At 50.5% G+C, this 27,271-nt stretch overlaps 1 protein-coding gene across 11 annotated transcripts in view; it reads left to right on the top strand.

Moving 5' to 3' along the window:
* PTPRU (protein tyrosine phosphatase receptor type U) overlaps window positions 1-27,271 on the top strand; it is a 95,595-nt gene that overhangs the window by 46,462 nt on the left and 21,862 nt on the right. For 4 of the 11 annotated variants that reach the window (XM_054538491.2, XM_054538481.2, XM_054538485.2 and 1 more), the window contains 10 exons: window positions 2,027-2,136; window positions 2,470-2,671; window positions 3,055-3,157; window positions 5,657-5,930; window positions 6,937-6,973; window positions 7,723-7,861; window positions 12,091-12,120; window positions 14,281-14,438; window positions 26,246-26,436; window positions 27,165-27,240. In XM_054538491.2, coding sequence (XP_054394466.1) covers window positions 2,027-2,136; window positions 2,470-2,671; window positions 3,055-3,157; window positions 5,657-5,930; window positions 6,937-6,973; window positions 7,723-7,861; window positions 12,091-12,120; window positions 14,281-14,438; window positions 26,246-26,436; window positions 27,165-27,240 — 1,320 coding nt within the window. The remainder of the gene's footprint in view (window positions 1-2,026; window positions 2,137-2,469; window positions 2,672-3,054; window positions 3,158-5,656; window positions 5,931-6,936; window positions 6,974-7,722; window positions 7,862-12,090; window positions 12,121-14,280; window positions 14,439-26,245; window positions 26,437-27,164; window positions 27,241-27,271) is intronic. The other 7 variants (XM_024233440.3, XM_024233446.3, XM_054538493.2 and 4 more) reach the window with 2 other exon arrangements.

Here is a 27,271-nt window from a genome sequence, read left to right as displayed (position 1 = left end):
ATTTCCTATCTTCATTATCATTCAGTTCAATTTGTTGTCTATACAATTGAACTGTTATTTCTGTTATAATTTCTTCTTTGACTTGAGTTATTTAGAATTATGTTGCTGAATTTCTAAGCAATTGGGACTTTTCTTTTTTGTTTGTTTTTGAGACACAGTTTCACTCTGTCACCCAGGCTGGAGTGCAGTGGCGCAATCTTGGCTCACTGCAAACTCCGCCTTCTGGGTTCAAGCGATTCTCGTGCCTCAGCCTCCTGAGTAGCTGGGATTACAGGTGCCCGCCACCACGCCTAGCTAATTTTTGTATTTTTAGTAGAGACAGGGTTTCGTCATGTTGGCCAGGCTGGTCTAGAACTCCTGACCTCAGGTGATCTGCCCACCTTGGTCCCGCAAAGTGCTGAGATTATAGGCATGAGCCACTGCGCCTGGCCAGCAATTGGGACTTTTCTAATTGTCTTTTTATTATTGATTTCTAGGTTAATTCCACTGTAGTCAGAGTATATACTCTAAATTTTATCTTGTGAAATTTGATCTTTACTTTGTGGCCCAACATATTGTTAAATTTTGGTAAATGTTCCATGTGTATTTGAAAAGAACATGTATTCTGTTGCTGTTGAATGCAGTGTTCTACATATGTCAAACTAATATTTAGCCCTTAGTACATGTCAAGCACCATTCCGAATGGTTTTAATATATTACTGCATTTAATATCCATGACAACCCTATGTGGTAGGTTACTATTTCTATTCCCATTTTATTTCTATTCCCATTTTACAGAAGAGGTCACAGAAAGCCTGGCTTTCTAACCTGACCATCTGGCTTCACAGTTGTCATTCTTTTTTTTTTTTCGAGATGGAATCTTGTTCTCTTGCCCAGGCTGGAGAGCAGTGTCGCAATCTCAACTCAGTGCAACCTCTGCCTTCCTGGTTCAGTGATTCTCCCACCTCAGCCTGTTGAGTAACTGGGATTATAGGCACCTACCACTACGCCCGGCTAATTTTTTGTATTTTTGGTAGAGACGGGGGTTTCACCATGTTGGCCAGGCTGGTCTCGAACTCCTGACCTCAAGTGATCCGCCTGCCTCGGCCTCCCGAAGGTGCTGGGATTACACGCGTGAGCCACCGTGCTCAGCCAGTTGTCATTCTTAAGAGCTACACTCGAATGCTATCACAGGTCCGAAGCCTTTCCCTGGGTTCCTATAGATCCCAGTTACCCCTAAGCTCCTTGGTTTATGGCTTTGTCTTGCTGCCGCACATCCACAGTTTTCTGTTCTGCACAGCAATGGCCTAGATGCAAAATTCAGCTCCTTCCTTACTTTCTGCTTTTCTCTGCCTTAGGACTTCAGCTTTCCCGTAGTGGTTTATCAAGGTATTTTCCCAAACAAAGACCATTCTCTTCCTAAATGACACTCCTGTGCCTGCCATTTACAGTATACATTTACACAAAGGAAAACAAAACAAAGCCATGCCTGCAAGTGTTAATGCTAAAAAGTTAACAGTATCTCTGGGTGATACAATTGTAGATGCCATTGATTTTCTTTAAGCTCATTTTGATTTTCTACATTGAACATGTCATTTATGTAATTAGAAATTTTTAGACAGGAAAATATCTCCACCCATAATCCCGATAACCGCAATGCAATTGCTGTTTTCATTTCTCTGGCCCATGTGCATATTTTCTGAAAACTACCCAACTGGAACAAAATTGGAGCCTTCAAACGTATTTCTCTCCTGAATGCAACCTACCCAATAATGAAAATGCCAGCTATCCATTTTGAGTACTTAGTAATAGGTTGAACCATATGCAATTGCTGATGTTTGCCTTGGGGCTTTATGTACATCACATCATTTGAGTCCTGGCTTGAGAGGGGTTATATCATTCCCACTTCACAGCTGAGTTAAGTAAGGTGCAGAGAGGCTGAATAGTCCATGAGAACCAGGTAGGAAGCGGCAAGGCTGGAATTTAAACCCAGGTGTCTGGCACCAAAGCCCACTTTCCCCTGGCCCTTGCCGCCTTTCCCTTGCAGTGCCCAGTGGGATTGCAGCCGAGTCCCTGACCTTCACTCCACTGGAGGACATGATCTTCCTCAAGTGGGAGGAACCCCAGGAGCCCAATGGTCTCATCACTCAGTATGAGGTGGGTTTGGGACCCTATTACATTGGGGACCCTGGTCGAAGGTGAGAGGTGACCCTCTTTCTCTCTGCTGCTACGGTAGGAGGTGCATGGGAGGACAGATGTGATTGTCATAGTTTCTTCAACTATGGCCAGGTCTGTGCCCTGTGCATTCTAGAGGAGGGTCCTGAAGGCAGGGGGGAGAGGCGAAGATGACTAGAAGCCTGACTTGATGGCATCCATAGTCTCTTTTGCTTAGCCTTATCTCTCACTTCCCTGGAACATGGTGGGTGGAGGCTGCTGGTCAGGGATGCTCTGCCCATCCAGTGCCCACCTGCCTGCCAATCCTGCCCCCAGATCAGCTACCAGAGCATCGAGTCATCAGACCCGGCAGTGAACGTGCCAGGCCCACGACGTACCATCTCCAAGCTCCGCAATGAGACCTACCACGTCTTCTCCAACCTGCACCCAGGCACCACCTACCTATTCTCCGTGCGGGCCCGCACAGGCAAAGGCTTCGGCCAGGCGGCACTCACTGAGATAACCACTAACATCTCTGGTGAGCCCCACCTGACCCGGTCCAGCCTCTTTGGAGGTGGCCCAGAATCCCAGGGTTCCATGGGAAGAAGGGAAATGGGGGGCATCCTGGGGGTAGTTACAGAGGGCCCCTGCTGAGATAAATATGCCATTTAGGAGTTAAAGTCAGGCTCAGGGAGGATGAAGTCAGAGGAGTCAGGAGACTGTGGTCAGTGGAATCAGAAGATTGAGGTTGGGGCCGGTGCCTGAGGTCAGGGGCCAGGGTAGCTCAGGTCATGTCAGCAGGAACAAAGAGGCTAAGGTTGAAGTAGGGGAGATCTGAGGACTGTGGTCAAGGAGGCTGGAAGCCTGGTCTTCCTGGTCCAGTGGCCAAGCTCCAGCTTGTGACCCTGTCCCCTTCTCCAGCTCCCAGCTTTGATTATGCCGACATGCCGTCGCCCCTGGGCGAGTCTGAGAACACCATCACCGTGCTGCTGAGGCCGGCACAGGGCCGCGGTGCGCCCATCAGGTGGGAAAGCGGGGACGGAGGGGTGGGAGTACAGGGCCTTAGGGAAGAGGCCCCCACTCTGACCCAGAGCCCCAACCCAGGCCAGCTCACCCTTTTCCTCCCTCAGTCTCCCACGCAGAGCTCGGAGTATCTGGAGGAGATTGTTCTGTGATGCTCGGCAGGCGAGAAGCCTGCAGTCCCTCCCCTCTGAGGCCATGGGTCTCAGATGATGACTGTCAGGAGGACCCTGGATAGGTCCAGCCTGGAGAGGGGACTGTCCAGGCCTGTCCAGGGGGCCTTTCCTCAGACACCTTGGAGAAGTGAAACTCTGGGGGCCTTATATCATCCCAGCCTTTTCCTGGAAGCACAGAGATGGGCTTTCTAGAATGCTGGGGCAGCCAGCCAGATAGGGCCTTCTCTCTGGAATGGCTAGGAGCTTGGCTTCTCCACTTCCTCTCCCCAGAGGAAGCTGGGCTTGCTGGTGCCGTGGTGGCTGCCTCTGCTGGGGAGAGGGTGCTGGAGACAAGACTCTGTGTGTGTGTGTGTGTGTGTGTGTACGTGGGGTGTGAACCTGGGTGTGTCTTTGTGATAAAGACATGAGATGTGTGGTGTGAGAGTGTGTGAGAGGTGTGTATGGGAGACATAAGTGTGCATTTGTGTGAGAGTGTGAGGATGTTTGTGCAACTGTATGCACGTACTGTTAGCCAGACCCTGTGCTAGGGGCTTTATCTGCATGAAGCCATTTATCCTCATGGCAGCCCCGTGGCATGGGTATTATTACCTTCATTTTACATATCAGGAAACTGACTCAGAGAGCCTAAATCACTTGCCCTCAAGGCCACACAGCTAGTAAGTGGTGGAGCTGGGATTTGGAAGCCAGGTCTATCTGCTGTGCCTGTACCTTTTCTAGAAGTTATAGAGCCTCCCTGCCCTTCTGGTCCACACCTTCTTTCCACGAAGGTACCTGCTCTGGGAGAGGGTGACAGCCTTTAGGTGGGGGGGTTTGAGGGTCCTAGTCAGTTCCCCAGGAAGAGAGTGGGCTGCCTGGGTGACCATGGCAGTCCCTCACCTCCTCACTCCCCACTGTATCCTCTCCTCTTCTGCTTTGTCTTCCCTGTATTTGCCACTGCAAATCCTGCCCTGGGCTGTTCCCAGACCCTCAGGGAAGACCCAGGAAAAAGTCATGGGGTCTGCAGGGCCTTTTGCCTGTTGCTGGAGCCTCAGGGCCCTTATGCCGCTGAGTCTGGGATGGGTTGGGAACCTTTCCTTCCTTGTCCTCTTGAGGGATCCTGTGAGCAGCATTGGTGAGGGTCCCTCAGGATGATGATTGCAAGGCTAGGTGGGGGCAGGCTTGGTGGGAGGGGAGCGGCAAGATGGCTGCATGACCCTGGGCATGTCCCGTTACCTTCCTGAGCCTCAATGGGGATTATTCTAGATTAAGATGCACTTTGTTCATGGCTAATGTTAATGATTACCTCCTGGTGGGATTTAGGGCTAGGAGAGGCCTGACCTTAGCCTGGGGTAATGGAGGCTGAAAGGGGCTTGGACTGGTGTTTATAATGGGCTAGTGACAAGCCATGGGCTGGTGTCCAACACTCTGGGATGATTCCCCACAACTTAGATGCTCCAAAGAAACATCTGGTGAGCAAGGAAAAGGCATTTCTGCTTCCCCGAGCAGAGGCTGTCAGTATGGGATGTCACACGCCAAGACGTGACCGAGACTGTAACTGGAAATATTTAAATTTGTCAGGATTCACTTATTTACTCTCCACTTTGTTCTGCAGAGGATTTGGAGGAGCTCATAGCAGAAACCTACTTAGTAAAGAGATAGAATAGAAACACAGCTGGGACCAGGGAGCACAAACCAGAGTGGGCAGTCAGGATCCTGAAACAGCAGGGCTCCGATTTGCTGATCAGAGGCTGCCTTGGCATTGGGAGGGTGCTAGAGACATAGTGTTGGGTGTCCTTGTTTGCTAAATGACTGTCTCTCACTAGAGGTCAGTTTTAGGGAGCCCAGATGCCTAGTGTCTAGCACAGGGCTCATCGTCTGAGCTCAGTCATCTCTTTCTGAATGAATGAATGAATGAACCTGGCTAACCCTGTCATTTACTGAGTCCCAGAAGGGAGCTTTCAGTAGCTTTGGTTTCCCAGGTCTTGTGTCACACGCACAGGAGGACTCATGGAGGAAGCAGGCTGGGGCCTTATGGCTTGGTTATATTGAGCAGGGTCCATGATCCTCTTAGCCTGGATTAGTAACAGGAATAACCGCTGACAGGTGCTGGCTGCTTGCTTAACTTGCCTGTTCTTCCCATCTGTCTTCTGGAACAGTCTTGCAATTACTCCCATTTTATGGGGGAGGAAACCGAGGCCCAGGGAGGTTAGGGGACTTGCCCAGCTAGTAAGGAGCAGTGTGTGGAAGTTAGTCCCCAGGAGGGCTTGACCACAAAGCCCATGCCTTTAGCTGGCTCTCCCAGTCCTCTGGCCGCCTGTGATCCCCTGTACGCTCTCCTCCCTGTCCAGTGTGTACCAGGTGATTGTGGAGGAGGAGCGGGCGCGGAGGCTGCGGCGGGAGCCAGGTGGACAGGACTGCTTCCCAGTGCCACTGACCTTCGAGGCAGCGCTGGCCCGAGGCCTGGTGCACTACTTCGGGGCCGAACTGGCGGCCAGCAGTCTACCTGAGGCCATGCCCTTTACCGTGGGTGACAACCAGACCTACCGAGGCTTCTGGAACCCACCACTTGAGCCTAGGAAGGCCTATCTCATCTACTTCCAGGCAGCAAGCCACCTGAAGGGGGTGAGGGACGGGCCAGGGTCATGGTGGGCGTGGTTGGGTGTGGGGGATGGCAGACAGGGGATACCTTGGAGCAGGCCCAGCACATACTCCAGGCCCAGCCCTTCCCATAGCCCCACCTCCCATAACCCCACCTCCCACAGCTCCTCCTCCCACAGCCCACCCCCATAGCCCTACCTCCTGTAGCCCTACCTCCTGTAGCCCCACCTCCCATAGCCCTGGCCCCACAGCTCCTTGCCCATAACCTTGCCCCTCCCATAGCCCTGCCTCCGTTTGCCCACCTCCCATTGCCCCACCTCCAATAGCCTTACCTCCCATAGAGCAACCCCCACGGCCCGTCCTCCCACAGCCCCGCCTCCCAGAGTCCCTCCCATAGTCCCTCCTCCCATAGCCCCGCCCCCGTGGTCCCACCCCACTCCCATAGCCAGCGCTCCTGACCCCAGGCTCCTTCCCACAGAGCACTACCCCGTTCCTGAGCCTTCTTTCCCAGTCTCCTCCTTTCTATCCAGGTCCCCAGTCTAGTCTCTGCCTCTTCCTGAAGCCCTGCCTTCTATCTTAGATGCTTCTCTTCCCAGAGGAGTCCATCTCAGATTCCAGCGTTCCTGTGTTAAGGCCTAGGACCCGCCTCCTCCCTGAAGCCCCACCCTATCCTCCAGGCTCCTCCCTCCTCTGCTACATGCCTGGTTTCTTGCCTGGTTTCTGACTTCCTAGCTGGACCTCTGGCCCTAGGCCTCGCCCCGATGTCCGAGGCCCCGCCCATTTCCCCATGACGTTTGTTTCTCTTTTGCCTCCGATCTCATCCCCCTTTCCTAAGGCACTGCAGGTGCCTCCCCTCTAGGCCCCGCTCTCAAGGGTCCCCCCAGGCCTGCCTTCGGGTGGGGTGTCCCTTGATGCCATCAGCACCAGACAAAGCCCTGAACAGGCCCAAGAAACGCTGTCTGAGGTTCCCACCCTGGGGAGGGAGAGGTCGGGGCTTCAGCAGCGCTGAGACCCCCATCTGTGCCTCCAGGAGACCCGGCTGAATTGTATCCGCATTGCCAGGAAAGGTAAGTCCGCTGAGTTCCTGCAGCCTTTCAGCGGCAGGTTTCTCACCTGCCGAGCGCTGGGGAGGTGGATCCTGAGGACCTAAGGCTGTGGGAGTAGAGGAGGGTGGTTGGGCAGGCCTGAGGCTAGGAGGGGCTTCTCTGCTGGGTTTCCATGTGCCCTACCTCAAGGGCGCCTTCTCCCAGGCTGACAGCAGGGGCCTGGAGCAGGCTTGTGGAGAGGAGCCATGGGGCCTTGGGGGTGGTGGGTACTGGGTGCTGGTTCTGGGTTACGTATCTACCCGGCTTTCCTGTGGTGGGGGAGAAGGTGAGGTCAGCATGGGCCCTGTGCTGTAGGTATCTTTCCTGCTTCCAGACAGGGAATGTGGTTGGTTTCCCATCCTGAGATGGACTAACCATGCCCTAGGTACACAATTCCTAATCCCTATTACCTCCCAGGAGGGCAAGAGGGTGGGGCTGAAGCCCAGGTGTCTGCTCTCCTCTATCCACTGAGAGCTGGGAGGATCTGAGAAAGTGGGGAGCGAGGGAAGCTATTCCTGGCAAAGGAGCCATGTCAGTGAGGACTGTGGCGTGGAAGTGCAGAAGGTATCAGGGATGGTGAGGAGGTAGATTTGCTCAAAAGGCAGGACACATGTTGAGGGTGTGGGGTGGTTTGTGCAGCCCAGTTTGTTCCTTGGGCACAGCCACCTACAGGAGGGGCTTGATGGTCCCTGTCTCTCCTCTGATCCCGTGTTCTGCTTTGTTCTCCCCAGCTGCCTGCAAGGAAAGCAAGCGGCCCCTGGAGGTGTCCCAGAGATCGGAGGAGATGGGGCTTATCCTGGGCATCTGTGCAGGGGGGCTTGCTGTCCTCATCCTTCTTCTGGGTGCCATCATTGTCATCATCCGCAAAGGGTGAGTGAGGCTGGTGCCCTGTCCCACCAATGGTTTCTACCCCTTAGAGGCCTGGTGGCACAGAGGAGTAGTGGCTAAGAGCTGGTAGGGCAGCTGTTCTGCAGTTGTGTGGAGGGCTGCCAGCCTGGGCATCGCCTCTACAGATGGATCTGACGAGCCCTCCTGGGCCTGTGACTGATAAACCCCTCCCCCTGCTGCCCCTACTATCCCTCATGTCTCAAAGGTCCAGCCTGTGTTTGCACGAAATGTGTTTCCTAGCAGATTTGCAGAGGGCAGCATAAATCCCAGGACATTGTAGAATCCAGAACCTAGGATCTTGCAGTTTCAGAAATGTAGGATTTAGGACTCTAGGAATCTTAGGCTTTAGAATTGTAGAGGCTCAGAGCCCCAGAACGTAAGAGCTGCCAGGTAGTTCAAGGCCATGTAGTCTAGTGGTTTTCAAATCTTTTTAAACAAACAGAACCTGCCTTCAAAACACCAGAAAACCCTTCCCTGGGAGCCTAGTAAATGGAGCCCATGAAGGTTGAGCAGCAGTGCTGGTCGGAGGCCGGGTGGGGGCTTCTGGGACCTTTCTACTTGCCGGCTCTGCCCCACCATGTTCCCCACCAGGCAGCCGTGGGACACTGTGGTCCAAGCACCTTAAATGAGGGATGGGGATGCTGAGGCCTAGAGGGGACGCAGGGCTGCCCAAGGCTACCCAGAGAGCCAGAGGCAGAGCTAGCTCCACCCTTCCCCACCTGGGCTCTGGCTTCTATAGCCCCTACTGCTGCCAGGCTGGGCACACGTGGATGAGTTGGCTGTATCTCTGGGCTACCGGGAGCAGATAATAGGATCCAGGAAGATGAGAGAGAGCTAGCTGGGGCCACCTTGCCTGAGGCCAGACACCAGCAAGAGAGAGAGAGTCTAGGGGTGGAGTGTGCAGCGGAGTGGAGGAGATGTGGAGGGGATGGCCAAGTCAGGGCGATACACTGATTTTTCCCGTCGTCGTTCCTGCACAGCTTTAAGAGAGACTATTTTAAAGTATCATTTAATGAGGGATTACCATGTGCCAGGAGCTTCACACACATCATCCATGAGTATATTAGTTATTGCACACCTACTGTGTACCAGGCACTGTTCTGGCACTCAGGATGTGTCAGAGAACATTTCCTTCTTGGATCTTGACTGACTCCTCCCTTTTTTCTGGATGAAGAAACTGTAATGAAAGCACCTTGCCCAGGCCACTTGGCTGATGAGCAGTAGGGCCTGACTTCAACTCAGGCTCGCCTACAAATGTGAAGGCCTCAGCGAGTCTGGTGCACAGGCGGTGCCCCCAGAGTGGCAAGCCCCTGACTTTCCCCCAGCAGGAGGCCTGAGAAGTGACTTTAAGTAGGGCTGGGGCTGGAGAGGGCTATAATGGAGGGGGCAGATTTCAGTTTCAGGTGGTATTTGAGGTCCTAGAAATCTACCCTCAAGGAGAAGAGGATTGGCAGAGTGGGGGGTGTCACAGAGAGCGCTGCAAAGAGAGCACTGGGCCTAGGACAGGGTGGATCAGAAATGTTGTCAGGGCCTCACTAGGAAACCTTCCATTATGTATTTGCTACCATAAACCCAGGTTATCCCAGATGCCTCCAGGAACCCCTCATCCCCCATCACCCTGGACCTCCTTACTTCCTCTAAAAGCCATTCAGTCTCACTGTGTAGCACCTACTGCATCCCCCTGGATCTGAGCCTGGCCTTCAGGGCCTTCCGTGCTCCTCAGGGCTTTTGCAGTCTGCATTGTGGGTATCATGGGATGCAGCAGCCCTGGCAGGGATGGGGGTGTTCAGATCAACGTGGGGTGCCAACATAACTAACGAGTAGGAAGTTGCTGAGGAGGGCAGTTACCACGCCCCCAGGAGGGAGTCCCAGGGGGATTATGGGTAATAGAGGCCAGCTGGAAGGAGATTTCAGATTCTGCATCCTGCCCTGCCTCTGTGGACGATCAGACTGGATGCATCTGCTGTAGGGGAATTCCAGGGCCTGAAAGGGAGGCTGGTGACCCCAGGCCAGGTCAGATCCCCTGGCTCTGCTTCCAGAAGTCCCCATACCCCACACTTCTCCGTGGCAGCACTTTCTTCTCTCTGCACTTTGTCATTTACTTACTTGTAGTGTTTTGCTCAATGCTTGCGTCCCCTCCTGGGTTAAGAGCTCCATGAAGGGCAGAGAAAGCCTTGTCTTGTCTATATCTCCATAGTCTAGCCCAGGGGAGTTGGGTCTCCCCACTCTGAGGTGTAGGGAGGAGTGGTTTGTGGGCACTGCTGGGTACTTCCTGGTGCTGGGGCCTCACAGCAGTCCTTGTGGGAGATGATTATTAACCTCACTGTGTATGTGTGTGTGTGTGTGTGTGTTTTTTTTTTTAAAACGGACTCAAGCTCTGTCACCCAGGCTTGAGTGGGGTGGCGCCATCTCAGCTCACTGCAAGCTGTGCCTCCCGGGTTCACGTCATTCTCCTGCCTCAGCCTCCTGAGTAGCTGGGATTACAGGTGCCTGCCACCACACCTGGCTAATTTTTTGTATTTTTAGTAGAGACAGGGTTTCATCATGTTGGCCAGGCTGGTCTCGAACTCCTGACCTCAGGTGATCCACCTGCTTCGGCCTCCCAAAGTGCAGGGATTATAGGCCTAAGCCACTGTGCCCAGGCTTAACTTCACTTTTTAAAGAAGAAAGTGGAAGCGCATGAAGGTGAAGTTCTTTTATTTATTTTTACTTATTTATTGATTACTCTATTCAACAAAATATTTATTGTGGGATTACAATGTGTAGGGCCCTGGGGAAACCAAGGGAGACAAAAAGGCAAGGATTCTGTCCTCCTGTACTTTGTAGCCAGTGGAGAGCCTGGCATGAAATTAGAAAAAGCACAAATGTGAAAAGAACAGGGTGCTGGGTGTTGGGGGCAAAGAGAATACAGGAGACATCATGTAGCTGGCACGCATGGGAGAGTGGTCCGGGAAGGCCCTTTTGAAGGCACAATGTGTCAACTGAGGCCAGAAGAATGCCATTTCTTCAGCTGTGTCCTCCCTCGTGGGGCCTCTGCAACAGCCCCAGCACCCTGGACCCTCCCCTCTCTCCCTGGGATGGAGGAGATGTGCTCTGTGACCTGGGGCCAAGCTCCTGCCTTTGCTGGTGCGTCTTTCGCTCTCCTCCCCTTCATCTGCAGGATTTCCTGTGGAAGGCCATTCTTTGGGGTCCCTGCCGACAGGGTGATGTGGGGGCAAGTGAATGGAGGCCTCTGGAGAGCCTGGGAGGGGAGCACAGAGGAGGTTCCAGGACCAGGGTCCCGGGGCAGGTGTTTGCTCTGGACTCTGCCACTGACCCCCAGAGAGGCCCAGGCAGCCCATGCTCCCTGACTCAGCTTCCCCCGCCTGTGAAATGGGAATCTGACCTGCTTTACACTGTGGGTGCTTTTCGGTAAGGTAGGGCTCTTGATGGAAGCTGTGCCCCAGGTGCTCCCAGAGGGGATGACCTGTCTCCTTTAGTGGATCCCACACCCAGGGGCAGGCAGGGTGGGTGAGGGTGGGCCCTAGGTGTGTCCTGGGCAGACATCTGGAGTCCTCTCCACCCTGCCCCCTTTCTGTCCCCACCCAGGCGGAGGTGCAGGCAAAGGGCTGACCCCTTAGGGGCAGAGGGCCGTGCAGGGAGGGAGGGTGGGGTGCTGTCTGCAGGGATGAGAACAGCCCTGGTCAGCACAGTTAGCCTAGAGAGTATGAGTCTGTGTGTGTCAGGGGATGTCTAATGTGTATGTGTGTGTGTTTGTGAATATATGTCTAAGTGTGTGTCAAGTGTGTTTGAATACATGCGTATGCATGTCTGCACCTGTGTGTCTGCATTTGTGTGTGTTGATATGTGTTTCTCCATGTATGAGTGTATGTGAGCATATATCTACATGTGTGTCTGTGTGAGTGTGCATATGTGTATGACTGTGTGTGAAAGCTCTGTGGCCCCCTAGGCCCTTTTCCCACCTCCTCCTCACTCCTGCAGTGGGCTTAGGGAAGGTTTCAGAAGGGCCTTGGGTCCTGGTCATTAATATCTGAGCCTGACCAGCTCTTGGGACCAGGAAGGTCCTTCTGACCTGTCCAGTCCCTGGCCAGCCCCCTCCCCAGCCCGGGAGGCACCCAGGCCCTGCCCTGCTGCCTGGGCATTGCCTCAGCCTGGCCTTGGTGGACGGACCTCGGACACAACTGTGCTGTTCTCTCTTTGCACGCTGCCAGGAGAGACCACTATGCCTACTCCTACTACCCGTAAGTAGCTCTACCTTGCCTGGGAGTCCTCGGCCCTGCCTAGGGGGAGATCCCCCACCCCTGCCGTCTCTGGTTGGGCTTAGTCTCGCTGCACCCAGCCTGGCCTGGTGTCCACCCCGTTCTCCCTGGTCACCTCGGCCTCTGACTTTCTCTCCTCTGCTCTGTCCCTCCCCTCTGCATCTTCCTCCTCAAGTCGTGGTCACGAGTGCTGGTTCTGCCCCTAAGAGGCATGGGTTCAGAGCTGGCCCTGCTGAGTCACCCTCAGCAAGTCCCTGAGCCTCAATGTCCCCTTCACCACCAGAGCAGCCCCTTACGTCTACTGTTCCTCGTGGTTAGAAGGATGTCCTGACCTCCAACCAAATCCACGTTCAGGACATGCTCTGGAGCCCACGTCCATGTGCATGTGTGTGCTTGTGTGCATGTGGGTGGGGCCTACCTGTTCTGAGACTGGCAGCTCCTCCCACGGTACAGGCAACTCTCAGGCCCCTACAAGTCCCTTCTCCAGCCAGGCAGTCTCAGCTGTGCAGACCCGTCATTTCCTGGGCGCCTCCTCTGGGCCAAGCCCTGTGCTCAGTTCTTGACAGAGTCCTCACAACAGCTCTGAGAAATAGGAGCTTTTATCACTCCCACTTTACTGATGAGGAAACTGAGGCTCAGAGAGACCGAGGGAGTTGTGGGAGGTCGCAGAATGTGCTGGAACTGGGATACAACCCAGGCCCCTGCTGATTCCATAGCCTGCCGATGCTACTCTGTCTTCTGTCTCTGTCTTCTACTCTGCAAGCCTTCCGGAACATTCCTCCTGCACCTGTGCTGGTTTTCCCTCCCTCGAAGTGCAGGACCAGAGAGTGCCAGGCCAGCCTTGAGGACAGTGGGTCTCTCACCTCCTCCTCCCTGGACGGCTCCTTACCTTAGCGTTTCCTGACACGAGCTTTTCCAACAACTCAACACCCAGCGACTCGTGCTGAGCCCCCAGCTCGGCTCCTGCAGGGGCTGTGGACAGGCAGCTCTCCCTCCCTGCTGCTTGTGCAGTTAGTTTTCAAAACCAGATGCAGAACTTTTCAAAGAATCTGTATTAAATTCCATCTGCTTAATCTCGCATTGAGCTCAGCTGGATGCCAACAGCGTTAGGTGTCCCTCCCGGGTTCCATCTTCTGGGGATTGGGTTGGTTTGTTTCTGTAGCTCTTCTTCCAGGTAGGCCAGGAGTCCTGGGCTGGGAACAGAGCCTGTGGCACACCCCGGAGACCGCCCTCTAGGCCAGCATCTGCTCAGTGACGGGTCCTCTCTGGGCTCCATGTTCAGCCAGGCTGGCTGGCTGTCCTCTGTCCATGGCCCTGTCTCCCCACCTCCTTTTCTCCCTCCCACTTTGCTCCAAGTTCCTTCGAAGTCACAGACTGCCATCCTCATCCATGAAGCTGGGCCTGGAGGGAGAGGAGGTCACTCTTTCTCTTTCCTGCTGCTCTGAGCAGCAGGACGGACTGGTGGGCAGTGGTGGGAATCTGGACCTTCTGTGGGTCTCATTATAAGTCTGTGGTGGTCTATGCTGGGACCATCCTAGGTGCTACTGGGAGTAGGGAGAAGCCAAGGGTGGAGTTTATTCTGTGCGTGGGGGAAGCCCCGGAGCTCTGGCTGAGCACGAGCCAGACTCTCTGCGGGGAAGGAGGGGTGTAGTCCCTCCTTCCTGCAGGAGAAAGAGGAGTCTGGAGAGCGGTCCCTGTTTAACATGGGGAGGAGAGAGGTGGGGACATGCTGGGCCTGGAGCTGGGCCAGCCATTTTCCTAGTTTGGGGTGCAGTGGGGGTGAGGGGGGCTGTCTGCTGTGACACCAAATTAGCCCTGGAGTGACTTTCTTTCCCATTTCCTAAGCCCAGGGGGTCAGTGAAACTTAGGAGTGAGATCCCAGCCTGAAGCCACTGCTGCTCCACCCCTTTCCCTTAGCAAAGGTCCCTAGGACGGGCTCTGCCAAGCCCTTTTCAGGGAAGAAGCAGCTCTGGGTCTAGTGAGTGAAGGATGGAGGCAGAGCCCTCAGCATCCAGAGATGCTTCTAGGACAGCTGCTGGCTCCTGGCCTTGAGGTCCCCTTACTCCAGGGCCTCCCCAGCCACCTCTGGGTGCTGTCTGGCCCCACACAGTGCCTGTGTCTCCCCTCAACCCCCCTCTCCAGGAAGCCGGTGAACATGACCAAGGCCACCGTCAACTACCGCCAGGAGAAGACACACATGATGAGCGCCGTGGACCGCAGCTTCACAGACCAGAGCACCCTGCAGGAGGACGAGCGGCTGGGCCTGTCCTTCATGGACACCCATGGCTATAGCACCCGGGGTGAGTGCCTGACCCTCGTACCTCTTCTTCATGGCTCTGGGGTTCCTGACCTGAGACAATAGGGTCCCCACATCAGGTGAGTTCTGTAACACCTGCAACCAAAAGTGAAACATCTATGGTGCTCCTGCTGGATACCTTCTGGATACAGAGCCAGCACAGGTGGCGTTTTTGCATTGTGTACTGGAGGAGCTTGCAAGGAATTCCGCTAGAATAAGAGGAATGCAAGGTCCATTGTGACAATTGTCAAGGAGGAGGTGCTGCTGTAGGATCAGAGGGATCAGGGTGGCCTCACCCCTTATTGAGCACCTGTTATGTGAGAGGTGGGGATACAGTGGCTGAGAGAGACTGATATAGAGTCAGACCTGGGCTTGCCTCTCCCTTTCTTAGCTGTGTGACCTGGGGCAAGTTGCTTAAGCCCTCTGGATGTCTGTCTCCTTGTGTATAAAATGGGAATGCAGATTTCCTCTGCTAGTAGGGCTGATGTGAAGACTAAATGAGATAATGTGTGCAAAATCACTTAGGGCTGTGCTTGTATTCACAGAATATAGTGAGTCAGCCGTTATGTACTAGGTCTGTGTCATAACTTGCTTCATCTCACATCTTTTTATTCTGTTTAGTGTTGATTTGTACATAAGAGAATACATAATGCTTATGAAAGTCATAAAATCATAACAATACAACAAACAGCAGTGAACCTCATTGGTGAATTAGAACATTATCTTGGTACACCTCTCTGGCTATATCCCCTGCCTCTTTCTTAGATGTAAATATTCCCTTGAAATTGTTGTGTGTTTTTTTTTTTTTTTTTGAGATGGTGTCTCACTCTATCACCCAGGCTGGAGTGCAGTGGCATGATCTCGGCTCACTGTAACCTCTGCCCCCCAGGTTCAAACGATTTTCCTGCCGTAACCTCCAAAGTAGCTGGGATTACAGGCACCTGCCACCATACCCAGCTGATTTTTTTGTTTTTTTGAGACAGAGTCTTACTCTGTTGCCCAGGCTGGAGTGCAGTGGCACGATCTTGGCTCACTGTAACCTCTGCCTCCTGGGTTGGAGCAATTCTCCTGGCTCAGCCTCCTGAGTAGCTGGGATTACAGGTGTGCGCCACCACACCCAGATAATTTTTGTATTTTTAGTAGAGATAGGGTTTCACCATGTTAGCCAGGCTGGTCTTGAACTCCTGACCTTAGGTGATCCACCCACCTTGGCCTCCCAGAGTGATGGGATTACAGGTGTGAGCCACCGCGCCTGGCCAGTTTTTGTATTTTTAGTAGAGACAGGGTTTCACCATGTTAGCCACACTGGTCTCGAACTCCTGACCTCAATTGATCTGCCTGCCTCTGCCTCCCAAAGTGTTGGGATTACTGGCGTGAGTCACTGTGCCCAGCCTCCCTTGAAATTTGTGTTTATAATTTTCCTACCTTTTTCGGGGGTAGTTTTTTTTTTTTTTTTGAGACTGAGTCTCCCTTTGTCACCCAGGCTGGAGTGCAGTGGCGTGATCTCTGCTCACTGCAAGCTCCGCCTCCCGCGTTCACGCCATTCTTCTGCCTCAGCCTCCCGAGTAGCTGAGACTACAGGCGCCCACTACTGCGCCTGGCTAATTTTTTGTATTTTTAATAGAGACAGGATTTCACCGTGTTAGCCAGGATGGTCTCGATCTCCTGACCTCATGATCTACCCGCCTCGGCCTCCTAAAGTGCTGGGATTACAGGTGTGAGCCACGGCGCCCGGACTTTTGGGAGTAGTTTTACCATGTGTACATATATCCCCAAACAATGCATTGTATAGTTTTGCTCATTTTCATCCTTTATAAAAACGAATCACACACTGCTGCTTAACTCCACATCATATTTAAATGTACCCATGTGGATGTTTTGCTGCAGTTCATTTACTTTCTCTGATGCGTAGTTTCCCATTGTATGGCTGTATCACAATTGACTTCTCCATTCTGCCATCCATGGGCATTTGATTGGTTTTTAGTTTTCTTGTTATCACAAATGAGACTGCTGTGAATATTCTGATGTGGATGTCTAGATGCACCTGCACACAAGGTTCTAGAAATAGAATTGCTGGATTATGGAGTATGTGCATCTTCAGCTTAATAAGAGTGCCAAGTTGCTTTCCAAAGCAACTCTGCCTGTTTTCTTTCCTAGCAGCAGTGTGTAAGACTTTCTGTTGCTCTACATCAAGATCAAAATTTGCCAGCCTTTTTCACTTCTGCCACATTAGTTTGTATAAAATGGTAATTCTCTATAGTCTTAATTTGCATTTCACTGATGACTAATGAGGTTGAACATGTTTTCAAGTCATCAATGGCCATTCAGGTCTCTTTTTCCATGAAATGCCTGTTCATGTCTTTCACCTAATTTTCTATTGGGTTTTCTGTTGCTTTCTTAGTGGTTTTTAGGAGTTCTTTATATATTTAGGATAATAATCATTTGTCACTTATGAATTGCAAATATCTCCTCCCAATTTGTGGCTTATCTTCCTAGGTTATTTATAGTGTCTTTGGATGAACAGAAGATTTTTATTTTCGCGTATTTAAATTCATCAGTCTTTTTCTTTGTGATTTCTACTTTTTGTGTTTTTTAAAGAAGTTTTCCCTACCCAAAGTTATAAAGTATTTTTTGCTTTTTTTCTAGAACTTATAACATTTTACATTTTATATTTAAATCTTTATCCATCTGGAATTGATTTTTATGTGTGGTGGTATAAATTAAGGATTTTATTTTTTCCATGGCGATAAGCCACTGTCCCAGCATCATTTATTATAGTTCACGCTTTCCCTGCTGATTTGCAGTGCCATCTCTCTTGCACACCACATTTCTACAGATACGTAGATCATTTTTCAGTTCCCTGTTTCTTTCATTGGTCGGTTTGGTGGATTCCCAACCACACGGTCTAATTATCGAGGCTATTTAAGTCTTGATATCTGAAACATGAAGCCGTGCCAACTTTGTGCTTCATCAAGGATGTCTTGGCTATTTTTGTTTTCATTCTCTCTCTCTTTCTTAATGAGATAGGGTCTAGCTCTGTCACCCAGGCTGGAGTGCAGTGGCACAATCTGGGCTCACTGCGACCTTCGTCTTCCGGGCTCAAGCGATCTCCCACCTCAGCCTCCCGAGGAGCTGGGACTACAGGGGCGCACCACCATGCCTGGCTAATCTTTGCATTTTTTTTTTTTTTGGTAGAGATGGGGTTTCACTATGTTACCCCAGGCTGGTCTCAAACTCCTGGGCTCCAGTGATCCACCCGCCTCAGCCTCCCAAAGTGTTGGGATTACAGGCATGAGCCATCACACCTGGCTAAATCTCTTTGTTGTAAATTTTAGAGTCATCTCTTTAAGTTTCTTGAAAAACTTTGTTGGATGGTTTTGTACTGAATTTATAGATAATTTGGGAAGAATCGCCATCTTATGAAATTGTCTTTCCACCCATGAAAGTGATGTATATTGCCCCATTTATTTAGGTCTTGAATGTCTTTCAATAATTTTCTCTTAAAATCTTGTACATCTTGTTTTAGATAGATGTCCCTAGGTTGTTTATTTTTGACTTCTATTGCAAATGGTACACTTTTCAAATATTACATTTCTATTTCTTATATAGAGAAATGCAGTTTATTTTTGATTGCATATTGATCTTATATTCATACTTCTTTTTTTTTGTGAGACGGAGTCTCACTGTGTCACCCAGGCTGGAGTGCAGTGGTGCAATCTCGGCCCACTCCAACCTCTGCCTCCCTGGTTCAAGTGATTCTCCTGCCTCAGCCTCCCAAGTAGCTGAGATTACAGACGTGCGCCACCACGCCCAGCTAATTTTTGTATTTTTTTTTAGTAGAGATGGCGTTTCACCATGTTGACCAGGCTAGTCTTGCACTCCCGACCTCAGGTGACCCATCCACCTTGGCCTCTCGAAGTGCTGAGATTACAGGCGTGAGCCACTGTGCCCAGCCTTATATTCATACTTCTTGATATGCTTTCTTATTCTCATTTGTCTGTAGAATGTTTCAGGCTTTCTGAGCAGTTAAAGGATCTGTGAATATCCTTTGCAGAAGAAATAGTTGTTTCTTCTTTCCCACTTCTTATTCTTTTTCCCCATGTTTTTCTGGCTGGGACCTCCGGTACTGTGTTGAATAGAGTGGTTGTAGCTGGAATCCTTGTCTTCTTTTCCTGACTTTAACAGGAATGTTTCTAACATTTAAACACAGAATGAAGATTGCTTTGGGGTTTTGGTAGAAATGTTTTTATCAGGCTAACCAAGTTCCTTTTAGTTTTTAGTTTGCTGAGAGGTTTTAAGTGGGCATTGAACTTACCAAATACTTTTTTCTGCAATTATTGTGATAATTATTTTTTCCCCTTTTGTCTGCTAATGGGATGAGTGATATTTTTAGATTTTTAAAAAATTACCTTAAATTCCTGGGATAAATTCAACTTGGTCATGATGATTATGATGTTTCTTTTCTTTTCTTTTTTTTTTTTTTTTTCTTTTTGAGATAGGGTTTCACTGTGTTGCCAGGCTGGACTATAGTGGTGTGATCATGGTTCACCGTAACCTCAACCTCCTGGGCTCAGGTGATCCTCCCACCTCAGCCTCCTGAATAGCTGGGACTACAGGTGCCCACTGTCATGCCTCGCTACTTTTTTTTTGTTGTTGTATTTTTTGTAGAGACAGGGTTTTGTCATGTTGTCCAGGTTGGTCTCGAACCCCTGGGCCCAAGCGATTTACCTGTCTTTGCCTCTCAAAGTGCTGGGATTACAGGTGTGAGCCACCGTGTCTGGCCAGATTTTAAACTTCTAATTTGATATATTTAAAGGACTAAACAACTATTCAGCCTTTCTATTTTTTTAAAAATAGAAAGTTATATTTTTGATAAGTTATATTTGTCTAGGTATTTGGCCATTTTATTTATGTTTTTAAACTCAGTGTTATGCGCTTATTAATCATATTCTCCTTGTAATCTCTCTCATTAAATTTTCACCATTTTATACCATTTTACCCTGCTTGGTAGCTGTTTTTTTTTTTTTTTTTGAAACGGGGTCTCACTCTGTCACCCAGGCTGGAGTGCAGTGGTGCAATCCTGGCTCACTGCAACCCTCTGCCTCCCAGGTTCAAGTGATTCTCCTGCCTCAGCCTCCCTAGTAGCTGGGATTACAGGCACCTGCCATCACGCCTGGCTAATTTTTGTATTTTTTGTAGAGACGGGGTTTCACTATGTTGGCCAGGCTGGTCTCAAACTCCTGAACTCAAGTGATCCGCCCGCCTTGGCCTCCCAAAGTGCTGGGATTACAGGTGTGAGCCACTGCACCTGCCTGCTTAGTAGCTGTTATTAACCCTTCAGCTTACAAATCAGGAAACAGAGGCTTGGAGAGGGGAAGTCACTTGTCCAGGTTAAACAGCCAGAAAGTGGCAGAGTCAGGACTTAAATGCAAGTCTTTCTGAATTGCAAATTTGTTTCTACTGCATCATGCTGCACCTTGAGGGATGGGTAGGATTCAGACTGCAGAGATGGGAAGGAAAGGGCGTGTGTAGAGGAGGCACCGTATGTGCAAATGTGTGGTGATAGGCATGGGAGGAGACAGGGAGAGGTGTGACTGCACTAAATCCTCCAGTGGGTGCTAGAGATAGCGGGAGATCAGGGTGGTGTGGGCTCATGCCTAACCGCTGAGTCTTGTTGAGAGACAGAGAGAGGCAGGAAACACGGGCTCTGCTCCTGGGATTCACTGATGAGTTGGGGAGTCAGGACTGACCCAGGGAAGTCGGGACCAGGCTAATTGCTATGTGGATAGTGGGGACGATCAGTGTTGTTAGTTTTGAGAAAATATGCCCTTGGGCAGGAGTGGTCAGCATTTTGGTGGGATGGGTATGGTTGACTGACAGTGAGGAGGAAGGGGCACTGAGCTTGGGCAGAGGTGATGGTTGGAAACTCAAAAGGTGCTAGGCGCAGTGGCTCACACCTGTAATCCCAGAACTTGAGGAGACAGAGGCAGGCAGATTGCTTGAGGTTAGGAGTTCAAGACCAGCCTGGCTAACGTGGTGAAACCCCAGCTCTACTAAAAATACAAAAATTAGCCGGGCATGGTGGTGGGCGCCTGTAATCCCAGCTACTTGGGAGGCTGAGGCATAAGAATTGCCTGAACCTAGGAGGTAGAGGTTGCAGTGAGCCGAGATCACTCCACTGCACTGCACTCCAGCCTGGCAGACAGAGCAAGACTCTGTCTCAAAAACAAAAAAAACAAAAAAAACAAAACGTGTCCAGGAGATGAGCTGAGCTGCGCCTCAGCACCTTCTCTCTCTTTATTCTTCTCTGCCCTCCACTTGCTGGTCTGGCTTCCACTTCCTTCTTTTCCAAACAGTGGAGGCCAGGTTTTTGTGGTTTAGAATGGAAAGCGATGTTGATTTTGGTGGATCCTTCTATGCAAATTTTAAATGAAGGACTTATCACCGTGGGTAACTGGTGGCGGGGCTGGTGTGAAAAAGCCAGCTGGAACCTTCCCAAGGTGTTGGAATGAGCCTGTTGTCTCTGAAGTCCTGCCTGCGAAAACCCTCAGATCCTCCTGGGCCTTGTCCTTCTGGAGCTATTGACTCCTGTGGGTGCCAGTCGGTGTTGGCCAAATTGTTTGTCAAATAAGTGCCAGGTTTCTTCATGCCCATCAATGCCCCTTAATCAGGGAAGCAGAGAGAGCAGTGGGGACAGCAGGGCCTCAGAGTCAGGTGGATTCAAGCCTGGGTTTGAATCCTAGTGCTGCCATTTAATGAGCAAGTAGCTTAACTCTTCTGGGCCTCAGTTTTCTCGTTTGCACAAGAGGAACAATGATAGTGCCCCTGCCATACGGATATTCTAGGGAATAAGTGACTTAAGAATTGTGCCGGGCACTCAGCATGTTAGATATGGCTAGCTCTTATTACAGGCTGTGCTTCTTTAAGAAAGAAACTTACTTGCTAATTGCAAACAGTGGAGGAAAAGTTTGGGGTGCTACCAAATTGAATAACTGGGGGCCTCTCTTCATCTGAGAGTGGTGGGAATCAGGGAAAGTGCCATCACTGAGGGAGGGCTGAGGATTTTCATTTCCAGATGAGGAAACTGAGACCCAGAGAGGTCAAGGAACTTGAGTCAGAATTTGAATTCAGGTCTCTCTGACTCCAAACCTAGTGTTCTTTTTTCTGGGCCTCAGCCCTCCCCATAAAGCATCAGCTGTCCAGTGGTTACTCACAGAAGATGTTCCACAGTCACGATGGAGCTAGGAAGAGCCTGGGAGAGCCCCAGAGTGGAGACTTTGAAGGTGGGCCTATGGGCAAACTGGTTCTTAGGGGTAGGGGATGGGGTGGGGTAGGAAGTGTGTCTCAAGTCCCACAGGGGAACTCATAGGCAAGGAGAGTAGGGACCTGTCCTCTCTGGGCCTAGGAATTGGAGGGTCCTTTTGGGAACATCATCATCCCGTCCTTCCCTGGTGGTCTTATTTGTAGAACATCTTGTGTTGTTCTTAGGCTCAGCTGTCAGCTGCCCAGATGTGGCTCTGGCTTTCCAGGCGGGACTTTTTGCTTGTCCTCAGCCACTGTGCGCTGATTGCACGCCTCCTTGTAGGGCTGTGCCAGGGCTGCCAGCCCTTCAGGATCTCTGGGATAAACTCTTTGATTCTCTGCCACCCTCATTTGCTCCTTTCTCTGCCAGGAGAGCTCTCTGTGGAGCTGTCGGCCCACTTTCCACAAAGAGCACGAGGGCTTCTCCATCTCGCCAGTTTATTCTCTGAGTTCTTTGAGCCAACAGAAGTCCCTCTTCTTGAAACTGTTGCACTTGCCTTGTGGTGCGTTACAGATGCTCCTTGGAATCATCTTTGCAAGCTGCCTTTTAGGTCCCAGACCCAAGATCTTACAGCAGAGAAGGACCAAGACTCTTGTCAGCCAGCTGCCATGGCTTTCTGGCACTCAGGGGCTTCCTTCCTTTCCTGGAAATGACTAGTGATGTCAACAGTTGCCCTTGCAGGTGCTCGCTGTGTGCCAGGCACTGGGCTGGGTGCTTTATATACATTATTATATTTAATATTTACATCATCATATTGGATTGTAACAATTTTTAATTTCACTTGACTTGTGAGAATGGAAGTTTGGAGAGAGTAAGTAACATCCCCACGGTCACATACGGAGCTGGGAATTGATCTGAAGTCTTTCCAGAGCCCATCTCTCAGTGTCTACATTGCACTGTGTTCTCCTGAGGATGTTTCATGAAACAAACAAGAAAAGCCCTCCATGGAAAAAGATGTTTATGAAACATTGCTGTTTCCACTCCTCTCTTGAAGATTTAAAATGCACACAAACATGCCGAAAGCCCCGAGAGGTCTTGCAGGGAAGAAACCTGTTTGTTTTTGTTTAAACCAGAATTTCACAGACTCCTTTAAAACACAGAATTCCTCTTCCTCCTCTTGCTCTTCTTTTTAATGGGACACCACTTAATCATCTTGCATACCTACGATTTTCTGAAACACTTTGGCAACCACCATATTAGGCCAGTCTGTTCTCTTTGGACCTCAGTTTCCCCATCTGTAAAATTAAGGGTTTGGGCATCCCACCACAATGGCATAACTGGTACTTGATTTGCCATCCAGCTGTAAGCAACCAGAAATCCAGCTAAAATATAGGAATCAATTGCTTTCAGACATTGAACCATAGGCAGCTGAAGACTGTGGTTCCTGAGAGCAGAGAAACAAATGAGGTGAATTCATCTTCAAACCATGGCACAGGAAGGTGGAACCCAAGCACAATGGGGCAGCCTCCCTGACCTGGTTGGAGTTTGAGGAAGTTGAGCTCATCAGGAGGTCTCCTGGTGATCCTGCATTCATTCTGCCAGTTAGTTGCTGAGTAGGAATTCTGGGCCAGGCACCGGAGAGGGTTCTTGCAGGGAGGGTCATTTCAGCTGAGAGTTGAAGGATGAGTATGAGTTCATCAGGCAAGAAAAGTAGGGGGAGGAGGGGTTTTGGAGGGAGAAGGACAGCATATGTGAAGGCACAGGGAGTGGGGGCAGGTATCTAGGCCCCACTGACAGTCCCCCACTGGACCCTGCCAGCTTAGACCTGGGCAGAGATTGGCTCGAAAATGCGGGGAGGGCTGGAGTTGAATAAGCCCCTTGCAGCCTCACCCAGAGCAGGAGAAGGGACATGTGTACAGTCATGCACCGCATAATGAAGTTTTGGTCAACAATGGACCACATATACCATGGTGGTCCTATAAGATTATAACGGAGTCGAAAAACTCCTATGACCTAGTGACACTGTAGCTGTCATAATGTCGTCGTGCAATGCATTATTCACTTGTTTATGGTGAAGCTGGAATAAACCTACTGCACTGTCAGTTGTAAAAAAGTCTAGCACATACAATTATGTGCAGTACATAATAATTAATGATGACTGTTACTGGTTTATGTATTTAATATACTATACTTTTAATCATTATTTTAGAGTGTACTTATTTTAAAAAAAGTTAACTGTAAAACAGCCTCTGGCAGGTCCTTCAGGAAGTGTCCCAGAAGAAGGCACCATTTTCTTTCTTTTTTTTTTAATTATACTTTAAGTTCTAGGGTACATGTGCACAATGTACAGGTTTGTTACATATGTATACATGTGCTATGTTGGTGTGCTACACCCATTAACTCGTCATTTACATTAGGTATATCTCTTAATGCTATCCTTCCCCCCTCCCCTCATCCCATGACAGGCCCTGGTGTGTGATGTTCCCCGCCCTGTGTCCAAGTGTTCTCATTGTTCAGTTCCCACCTATGAGTGAGAACATGCAGTGTCCTTGCGATAGTTTGCTCAGAATGATGGTTTCCAGCTTCATCCATGTCCCTGCAAAGGACATGAACTCATCCTTTTTTATGGCTGCATAGTATTCCATAGTGTGTATGTGCCACATTTTCTTAATCCAGTCTATCACTGATGGACATTTGGATTGGTTCCAAGTCTTAGAAGGCAACGTTTTCATAGGTGATGACAGCTACATGTGTGTTATTGCCCCTAAAGACCTCCCAGTGGGACAAGATGTGGAGGTGGAAGACAGCGGTACTGATGATCCTGACCCTGTGCGGGCCTAGGCTAGTGTGTGTGTGTGTGTGTGTGTGTGTGTGTGCACGCGCGTGTGTGTGTCTTAGTTTTTAACAAAATTTAAAAATCAAAAAAAATTTAAATAGAAAAAAGTATATAGAATAAAGATAGAAAATATTTTTGTATAGCTGTACTATGTGCATGTCATTACAAAAGTCAAAAAATTCAAATTAAAACATTTTAGTAAGCTAAGGTTAATTTATTATTGAAGAAAGAAAACTATTTTTAAATAAAGGTATTGTAGTCTAAGCATACAGTGTTTATAAAGCTCACAGTAGTGTACAGGAATGTCCTAGGCCTTCATATTCACTTACCAGTCACTCAGTGACTCACCCAGGGCAGCTTCCAGTCCTGCAGCTCCATTCATGGTAAATGCCTTATACAGGTGTATCATTTATTATGGGTTTTTTTTTTTTTTTTTTTTTTTTTGAGACGGTGTCTCGCACTGTCGCCTGGGCTGGAGTGCAGTGGCGCGATCTTGGCTTACTGCAGCCTCTGCCTCCCAGGTTCAAGTGATTCTTCTGCCTCAGCCTCCCAAGTAGCTGGGATTACAGGCTCGTGCGATCATACCCTGCTAATTTTTTGTATTTTTAGTAGAGATGGGGTTTCACCATGTTGGCCAGGTTGGTCTCGAACTCGTGACCTCGTGATTCGCCCGCCTCGGCCTACCAAATTTCTGGGATTACAGGTTTGAGCCACCACATCTGGCCCATTTATTATGTTCTATAGCGTATTTTTACTGTGCATTTTCTATGTTGAGATACATAAATACTTACCATTGTGTTATAATTGCCTACAGTATTCAGTACAAGTTCGTAGTGTAGGAGCAATAGGCTATGCCGTGCAGCCCAGGTCCATGGAGTAGGCTCTACCATCTGAGTTTGTGTAAATACACTCTGTGGTGTTCGCACAAAGACCAAATCACCTAACAATGCATCTTTCAGAATGCATCCCTGTTGTTAAGCGATGCATAAGTATTATGTGAGTGAGTGGGCGTGCATGTCCCAAGGCGGGTGTGGCTATTTTCTCAGTCCCAGGACCTGATCTCCAAGACCAGAGTGGGACGTCTTTGGGAATGCTGAGCGGAACAGCCGGGGACGGGGTGGTCCTGGGGGCTGTGGGGAGGATGGTTTCCCAGGGTGTGTGAGGAGCTGTGGACCTCTCCACCCACTCCCCCACTGGCTGCAGCCCCGCACAGGCTGACGGTGGAACTGCCTGCGCAGGAGAAAGGCGCCTATTCAGGTGCCTTGTGTTAATCTGCAGAGGGGATGGCAGCAGCTGCTAATTTCCGATTTGCTTGTCTTTGAATGGGGGTAATTGCTGGGAGTTGCCAGTGTTCCAGGTTGTTCTCTGGAAGAGGGAGAGGAAGAAGCGGCTGTCATGGGCTCTGTGGAGTGCTGCCTTCTGCAGGTAGTGTGGTGAAGCCTCACCGGGTGGAGTGAGGGGATAATGAAATCTAGCCAGGCAGGGCCGCAAGGGCCCTTGGAGGCCACCTGATCTGACCTGCTCATTCTACAGGTGGAACCGAGATTCGGAGGGAGGGAATGTGCCCAGGACCACACAGGGTGGGCCTGGCTAGGCTGCTTGGCTCCAGCCAACAACCCAGCTATCCTTGGCATTGGCTGTGCCTCCCCACCCCCATAGACCCCTGTCTCTCCGGGACCCCCGAGGCTGGGGCGTGTGTGTCAAGAACCCTTTTGTCTTTCTCTGACTGCAGGAGACCAGCGCAGCGGTGGGGTCACTGAGGCCAGCAGCCTCCTGGGGGGCTCCCCGAGGCGTCCCTGTGGCCGGAAGGGCTCCCCATACCACACGGGGCAGCTGCATCCTGCGGTGCGTGTCGCAGACCTTCTGCAGCACATCAACCAGATGAAGACGGCGGAGGGTTACGGCTTCAAACAGGAGTACGAGGTGCACGCCAGCCCCAGGCCAGCAGGACCCCTGCAGAGGCCTCACCTGGCTCTGACTCTCTGTGGACTCTGACCATGGCAACCCTCAGCCTAGCCCTGGTTGGACCCCTGCTCTGACAGTTCCCAACTCAACCTTTTTTACCTTGACTGACCCTCATCCTAATTTTAGACTGATTTGGCTTTTCACTCTCATGCTAACCCTGATTTGAAATCTGACCTTGAATCTCGTCTCCATCTCTATGTGGACTGTGATCGGGATCCTTATTCTGTTGCTAAACTGAACCTGCCCACCGACACTGACCTTGACCTAATCCCAGCCTGACATTGATCCTGACTGTCATCCTAAGCTGCATTTGAACTCTGGATCTCATCCCACCTCTGTCTGGACTCTGACATCGCCCTTATCCTAATCTAAATCTGACCTCACCTTTACCTTCTTTCTAACCATTATTCTAAGCCTGACCCTTATTCCAAAATGTCTTTGAACCCTGAACATCTTTTCCTCTTTTCTCATTTCCCTTCCCTCCACATGCCTTGGTTTTGAGCCTGGTCCCTGGCTGATAAAAGGACCCACAGTGACACAGTGACTTTATTTCAGGCCCAAGTTCAGCTTGAATCTGGCCCTTATCGTCCCACCCCCATCCTGCCTACGTCATCCCCACTGAGGGGAAGGGGCCCTATCAGGGAGGGTCCCTCTCTCCCACTGACCACCACTTTCCTTACTGGTAGAGCTTCTTTGAAGGCTGGGACGCCACAAAGAAGAAAGACAAGGTCAAGGGCAGCCGGCAGGAGCCAATGCCTGCCTGTGAGTCCTGGGGAAGGGCCTGGGGTCCAGG

This window comes from Pongo abelii, chromosome 1 (genome assembly GCF_028885655.2).
Source record: "Pongo abelii isolate AG06213 chromosome 1, NHGRI_mPonAbe1-v2.0_pri, whole genome shotgun sequence".
Taxonomy (NCBI): domain Eukaryota; kingdom Metazoa; phylum Chordata; class Mammalia; order Primates; family Hominidae; genus Pongo; species Pongo abelii.
Note: the sequence above shows the minus strand (reverse complement) of the source record. Positions and strands in the feature narration are given on the sequence as shown.